The following is an 8,073-nucleotide window of genomic DNA, read 5'->3' on the forward strand; positions in this document are numbered from 1 at the left end:
TACATATCATCCCAGTGCACACGCCTTCGACTGGGCTCTGTGGTGCATGTATGAGAGTTTTACACCCGAGTATTACAAACTTAATGACGGTTCACTGCCTGGCAAGTAAGTTCAAGTGAAATCAGCATTTAGCCAATGCAACAGCCTTATTAACTTTATTTTTTTCAATCTAACTGGTTTATTAAATATTGTTATATCAGTATACAGCTGTAAAATATGGTTCTCTTCTTTGACTTTAGGAGTCAATCTGTCATGGGGATCCTGGTTGCTGATAGAAAGTTTCTGGGGGAAATTGGAGTCCTTGATGAAGGAATGAAAGTGTATGGTGGAGAAAATGTTGAGCTGGGAATTCGTGTGACTAAAGATCATAGAGTCATGAAGTTCTCTTTCATGGTAAAGTAACTATGATTTCTGTATTTGTCATCTACTTTTTAAGAAAATGTGCATATTGTGGACTATAGTTGTAGTTGCATTTTTTATCCTTGCAAAGTGCAATTTTATAATTTTTAAGTTACACTTTGTTCATGTAGTTATGGACATGTGGAGGCAGTGTTGAAGTTGTTCCATGTTCCAAGATCGCCCACATCGAGAGGGCCCACAAGCCCTACATGCCTGACCTGGGTCCTGCCATGAAGAGAAATGCCCTCAGAGTTGCAGAGATCTGGATGGATGAATACAAGCACAACATTAACTTGGCTTGGAACATCCCATTTGAGGTGTTTTGAGGCACTGACACAAACAGCAAATGACACTTTCTTTAAGGGATATTTTATTCTTCTATTATTCTGACAACGCCACCTAGGGGAATTTCACCCCCAGGAAATATATATTTAAGAAAAATAGATAAAAGGAATAAAAAGAGGTCGCACACATTCAAGGATGCACACCGAGGCAGGTTGGCTCCAATATTAATACAGTTTTATTTATGGTTAAAATAAATGAAATATTAGAAAGCAAAATGTAGCATCGTTGTTGACAGTGTCCTAAAGTGAAAATAAAACAATCGTGGAACTTGGACTTACCAGCAGCCGTGGACCCAAAAGAAAATCACACAAAAAGAAAATCACTGCAGCCCACCCGGTGCTGTACAAAAGAAAGTGTGAAAACGACCCACCACCTGAGGTCCCAGGCCCCTGGCACGTCCTCCGTTCACTGAAATAAAACACAGAGAAATACGTTAAAAGAATAAAAGGACACTGAGCGTCAGATTCGCTACAGATCATAAAAACTAAAACCAACTTTAATAAAAGAAGTCACACACACACACCACACTGGAAGGCTTACGCCCCACGAGTCAACTACAACTCGTGCTGGTGGTAATTGTCCAGGCCTCGATCACAAGCCGGTCTGGCTCCCCACAGGCTGAGATCGGCAGCTGAGGCAGTTTAAGGTTCCCAGCACGACACTCGGGCAGAGGATCGCTCCAGCCCGATCACAGAGGGTACAAGCAACAATCCAGAATAAAATAAAACCAGGTGAACCAGAAAAAGGTAAGCCTACTTAATAAAAACAGTTTCACGACAAGACAAGACAAGACAGCAGGCTCCACCGAGGAGGAGCCCTCACAACAGCAGCTGGGAAGGTGTTTCACTCTTCCGATTGAGGTCGGGCAGTTTGCCACAGAGATGTGAAGGCAGCAATCAAACCCTAAAACAACAGATAAATATAACCTTAGCCTCCGGTAATTGTGAATGCTAATAAAAGTAGTTTTAACGGCTTACCCCAGGACCGGAGGCGCTATACTCTCACTGGTGGAGATAACTCGAACACCCCTCTCCGCAACGCCAGAATAAAACAGAAACTGCCGCGCTACAATAAGCCACAAAAACTATATTACTACAGATTCTAGTCCTCGGAAACTTTGAGGCTGTCAGAAAATATGAAATAGAATTACACAGTTGTGAAATCTTAGCAGGGTCTCGCCAAGTATATGTCTTTACTATGGTGGCATGAGTTGCACTGCATTTACCTACAACACCATACCTCATGCAGCCACACATGCACACCCTGTACATGTTTTGAGTTTCCTTGGGTTCTTTTAAACAGTTGTAAGTTTGCATTTTGCAGCTTTCTTATTTTGTGGTTCATACCACCAACCTGCCTTGTTGTCAGCATCTGTAAATAAATTGCATGTTGGGTGAAGAGAATTCCTGCTTCCAGGTGTTCGTCCTTCACTGAGGTGCTATTACAATAACCATGTGACCTTTCTTTTTATTTTCACACACATTTTATTGCTTTACTGTGTTCAACTTTTGGTTGAGAGAAAGAAGAGAGAAAAATAGAAATGGACAACAAGCATAATCTTATCTGTAATATTTAATGCTTCAAGGCTGTCATTTATCCTAAATGTGCTAATATTTTTATATCAATTACAACCACAGTAAATTCATGTAAAAGAAAGGAGGCTGAGTAAGTTTTACAAGCACATGAAATTTACTGTGTGTACTTTGAACCCTTTATTGTTAGCCTGATAACGGTTTTTGGCATCACCTCTGCACCTTTACGTCAGTAAAATGCTATTTAATAGCTGTGTGAGTTTTTTTTCTTTCAGAAATGTTTAAACTTTAAGATAAGATATGCTTTATTATACAGCTTGAGTTTTAAAGCCTGTTCAAACGGACACAGAAAGCTGAAATGCTGCAGAGGACATAATTACACTGTGATCCTCTGTGAGAAACCACAATGAAGCTAAACATACGAAGAGTTGGAATAATCGGATCATTTCTGTTGTCACTATACATTTTCATCATCTACACAAATAGAAGTTGTACACCCAGAAAATCTATTCCTGAGGGAGTAGCTGATCAAGAACTTTTAAAGAGAAAACTGGAGAGGATCGAACAGACTCTAAACAAACTGAGTGAGTATCAGTTTCAAAGTTCACATTCTCACACGCTGACTTCTTTTCAGCATTATTGATAAAGTTACCCTTCAGTGAAATAGCTTAACCTATTATTAGCTATCACATTGTAAAGATCCACCATTCACAAGAAATGTATGTGTGTCAAAAGTAAATGTGTACTCCCAATCTCATGGCTCTCTTTTTATGAATAGTTGCTCTGTTAAGTCATGGTGGTGTTGGTTGGTGGTTGGTCTGGAGGATGTGCTTCCAGTGTAGAGCAAAAGGCTATTGGGATTCTACATCGCCACCACTGCTACCATTACCTGAAAGCAGAACTGAATGAGACAGAGCAAGCCAAGACTGCTAACTATAAGGGTTGCAACCAATGAGAAATCTCCTTTCAATGCTTTTTCTTTAATGCTATTCATTGCATAAAAAAAGAATTGTCCACTAAGGTTTCCTGTGTATAGTTTTCATGGCGAATGTTGCTGTTAAACACAGCTTGGTCCATCTTATATGGCATTGCTCTTCAAGCGTATTCATCCATTTTTCATTTTTATAGACATTGCTTTACCCTGCTCATGTTTTGGTTGTTGTATTTAATCATAACAAATAAGATAAGATAAGATAAAACTTTATTAATCCCTCGGGTGGGTTCCCCTGGGAAATTCGGTAATATAGATATAAATATGGCCATGATGAAGGTGGAGTGTTGTTTTAATGGCAAACTCAGGTAAAATTACATTTTTTTTCTTTTTCAATGTTAGGAACCCAAAGGGGGAAAGATGCATGCTAGATTTGATCTGTGTGACGAGTTTTTGAAGAGCACTTGATAAGTCAAAACAATTCTGTTAGCCGGTTTCTTCTTCTTTTGCCCCAACAATGAATAACAGTTTTCATCCTTCTGTTTTTCAACCTCCACAAAAGCAAAGCTAACCGAGGTTTTAGGTCAAAAGAATTTCACAAATTCCATTTTACAAAATGTGGACAAAGAAGAAGAGAAGATCGTTATGCCAAAGTTATACCCAAACTCCGTCCTGTTTACCAAGTGGGGCGATGGCCTGACAGAACAAGAGCAGAAGGAAGCTGAAGGTCTGTTTCAGATTTATGGATACAATGCCTTCCTGAGTAACCAGCTGCCACTTGACAGGAAGCTTCAAGACACAAGAGACAGCAGGTACATTTTGTTAATGAGATCCATGACGGTCAAGTATTTTTAGTTATTTATTTATTTTCTGCTGCAAATTCCAATGTTGTCATCCTTTGTCCTAGAAGAGCTTAAAACTATCTCACTACTCCCAAGTAAACCTCGAAAAACGGGGCTGGGCTAATGGTCTGTTTGAGCTTACTAAAACATTAATCTAATACACACCATCTCACACCGTTTAGATGTCTCGCAAAGAAATATGCCAAAGATCTGCCGAGCATCAGTGTGATACTCATCTACATAAATGAGGCCCTGTCTGTCATTAAGAGAGCAATACAAAGTATAATCACCCACACTCCAAAGAAGCTGCTGAAAGAAATCATTCTGGTGGATGACTACAGCAATTACAGTAAGCTTACAAAGATAGTCCTCGCTAATGTCACTCAGTATTTTGAACTACATCAGCTTTGTCACAGATCTCTATTTCAATTCCAGATGACCTTGGAAAACCCTTACAAGACTACATAGATCAAATTAACAAAGAGATGCCCGGATTATTGAAGAAAGTGAGACATACGCAACAAATGGGCTTATCACAGTCCCGGATATCCGGTTGGGAGCATGCCACAGCTGACGTTGTGGCCATTTTAGATGCCCATATTGAAGCCACAGAAGGATGGTAAGTACATGTTTTAACTTTATGGTTTGTTTTTCCCCCCCAGGAAAACAAGAGTAAAGTAGGAAGTCGAGGAACACATCCTCCACCAATGAAGTACCTGTTTCCCTCCTTATTTAATGAGTTATTTCTTTTGCTAGCGCTTCAAGTTCAGATAAAAACAGTAATTTTGGATGAAATCTTATGAACAGAAAAATGACATACTGGAAAGTTCTCTTGGTGTCTTATTTGTTCCTCTTCTGCAGGGCAGAACCTTTGCTGGACAGGATCAAAGCTGACAGGACTGTTGTAGTGTCCCCTGTTTTTGATAAGGTCCATTTTGATGACCTACACGTGGAAAGATATATCCCATTTTCTCATGGCTTTGACTGGGCAATGTGGTGCACATACGAGCCCTTTAGCTCTGAGTGGGTAAAGAAGATGGATGAATCACAACCGGGGAAGTACGTGAAGCGTGCAAGCAAAGAGGCGATAGAGACAGCATCACAAAATGTATCTCAAGTGACATTGGATTGCAGACAATATAGGTAGAGAATTGTTGGGAAAAAAAACTCATGTGTTGGTTTTTGCACAGGAGTCCCTCTGTTATGGGAATCTTTGCAGCAGACAGAGCTTTTCTTGGAGAAATTGGTGGGCTGGATGGTGGGATGACAGTTTATGGTGGGGAAAATGTTGAACTTGGAATTCGTGTAAGTTATTAGTAATAATATTATAGTCCACGCTTTTAAACTATTTAAGATTGAAGATTTGCCGATCACGGCCATCTGATCTGTGTCTACTCAGGTGTGGCTGTGTGGAGGAAGTATAGAGGTTGTGCCCTGTTCGAGGATAGCCCACATCGAGAGGGCCCATAAACCATATGCACCTGATCTCAGCCCTGCCATGAGAAGAAATGCTCTGAGGGTGGCAGATATCTGGTTAGATGAATACAAGAAAAATGTATTTATCGCGTGGAACATCCCACTGGAGGTTTGTATGATGATTTATAATCTAAAGTTTATGTTTAGTATAGAGATGGACCAATCCGATATTACGTATCGGTATCGGTCCGATACTGACGTAAATTACTGGATCGCATATCGGAGAGAAATAAAAAATGTAATCCGATCCATTAAATATCAAAAAAGTACCTCACAAAACTTACAACACGCCGTAACTCGCCTCATAACCGTAGCACTTTGGAGCAGTATGCATCACGTGATAGAGCGGCTGTGGCGTGTGAGACCTGTCGGTGGTCTGGTTGCGTATTTGTAGCCTCGCTACCAAACCAGCATTTCATCTCCGAGGAGGTGATCCCAGAGAGAAGTAAAGCAAGTGTGTAAGTTCATCTCTGAATGTTTGTAAAGCGTTCCCGCGTTAAGCTTAACAACCGATATATGGAGCGACTGCCTCTCTCTCTCTCCTGCTGCTACTTCAATCATGAAACTGATCAATGATCAGCTGATCGGCTTTTCTGTCGTGAGTCCGTCTCTCTTGTTTGTTTTTGGCCCACTTCGTGCCAGAAAGAGGAAACCAGCGGCTGAGCAACAGCAGCACGTTTAAGCTTAGAATGTATTTAATATTACTTTCTACACCAGGATCTTTTTCTACGCAGCTGACGGCTGGTAACTGTGCCGGGGTGGATCTAGCAAAGTTTAGCCAGGGGGGCCGATAGGGCATTAACAGGGAAAAGGGGGCACAAAGACATACTTTTCTTTCTTATTCTCATTTAAAATGTCGAGCTTTTAATAATTAATTATCTGAATCTTACACCCAAAGTTTTAATCTTGTGTAAAATATATAGAAGTCCATTACTGTATATAGTAACTATTAAGTCTAATATACCCTAGTAAGCTATACTACTTTTTCCTTTGGGAAGGTACCATCTGTGCAGTCTGCAGTTCTGTTGAAGAAAGATGTTGAATCTATTTAATTATTCTTAAAAAATAATTGATTTCTGTGCATTTTTTTCACACTGCATCAAATTAAAGTTGATTACATCGATTAAGCATCATGAGGTGGAGGGTGGGGGTTGCTGGGAGTTTTAGAGCTCGATTAGTTAGGATGCTTACTCTTTAAAATACCAGAATAGGGAGGATGGAGTAGATTTAAGTTTATTAGATTGATCAGTGTTGCTGAACTATGAAATGTTTTGGGTGCAGTGTGTTTTTTGCATACAGGTATAACAGAATAGCTTTAGTGTTTTGTTTTGTTTTTAACTTGAGTATGAACTTATACAAAAAGCAGCAAGATATTAAAAAACAGTTTTATTGATTAAAAACACACTATATCGCATTCATATCGGTATCGACAGATATCCAAATTTATGATATCGGTATCGGACATTAAAAAGTGGTATCGTGCCATCTGTAGTTTAGTATATGTATTCTTCAGTGTTTTACTTGTCAAACTCATTAGATTATAAACAGAACATGTGAAATCTGTCCTTCACATGAATACGCTGTAATGTCTTGTATTCTTGAAACATTGTCTGTAAACAATACTGCATATCAAGTGTGCTAATGATCTAAAGGTGTTTTCACCTAATTCAACTTCTTCACACACTTTTATTAATTTAAATTGTACCTACTGCACTCTTGCTTTTTTCTGTTTTGTATTGGATACTCATCTGAAATGTGACTAGATTTCGAAATAATTAGCTCAGTATGTATAAATGCAACCCCTGTTAGCTTAATTTGCAATGTTTGTTTCCAGTTTTGTGCTAAGATTATGTCAGTTTGGCACAGATTTCCTTATATGGTCACTGCAGACATGAGGAGGCGGGGCTTTCAAGCACTGGGTTCTGATAAGAAAATGGTAGCTAATCAATCGAAAGTGGGCTTTCAGGGAGGGGAGTCTAATGGAAAATATAACATGTTACTTCAGACAAAAGGTGAGGCTGTATAAAGTTATTGGGGGAGTCACCATATAGGACGACACATGTAAAAGCCACCAACACTGGTGACTCAGAAACTGGAGAGTTTCAAGCCTCATCTGGCATTAAGATCAGTGTGCCACGAGCTTAATGGTATTAGTTTCCATGGTCTGCTGTAGGTGGGGTCTCAAACCGGGGGCCACTTGTGGCCCACGTCACCCCTACTTGTGGTACTTATAGATGTGAAGAAATATATTGCAATTTGGCCCCTGAAATTTTTGCTTGGATTTGTTTGTTGTTGAGTACAATGTTATAAATGAGTTAATATGAAGGCAATATGAGCAGAGAAACATGTTGAGGGATTGGCTGTGTTAGTTCAGTGACAGAGTCAAAAACTAATGTGTACACTTATTTCTGCATTTTTATTTTGTTAAATAGAAACCAAATGATAGCAGAAGTGCTGCCACATGTCTGGCCAGAAAGAGAGGACCAAGTGTTTATTTGCAGGGCTCGCAAAATCGCTAGCCCGACGTCCCGGGGCTAGCGATTTTTCT

General features: G+C 39.7%; 1 protein-coding gene across 1 annotated transcript in view; it reads left to right on the top strand.

Annotated features, from left to right (window-relative positions):
- The window catches only part of LOC102198796 (probable polypeptide N-acetylgalactosaminyltransferase 8), a 25,506-nt gene that overhangs the window by 6,140 nt on the left and 11,293 nt on the right, over nt 1–8,073 (top strand). Inside the window, exons 3-7 of the mRNA XM_013911292.1 lie at nt 4,232–4,398; nt 4,485–4,668; nt 4,911–5,108; nt 5,240–5,354; nt 5,449–5,634. Coding sequence (XP_013766746.1) covers nt 4,232–4,398; nt 4,485–4,668; nt 4,911–5,108; nt 5,240–5,354; nt 5,449–5,634 — 850 coding nt within the window. The remainder of the gene's footprint in view (nt 1–4,231; nt 4,399–4,484; nt 4,669–4,910; nt 5,109–5,239; nt 5,355–5,448; nt 5,635–8,073) is intronic.

This window comes from Pundamilia nyererei, unplaced genomic scaffold, assembly GCF_000239375.1.
Source record: "Pundamilia nyererei isolate P.nyererei 1_Seehausen unplaced genomic scaffold, PunNye1.0 scaffold00060, whole genome shotgun sequence".
Lineage (NCBI taxonomy): Eukaryota > Metazoa > Chordata > Actinopteri > Cichliformes > Cichlidae > Pundamilia > Pundamilia nyererei.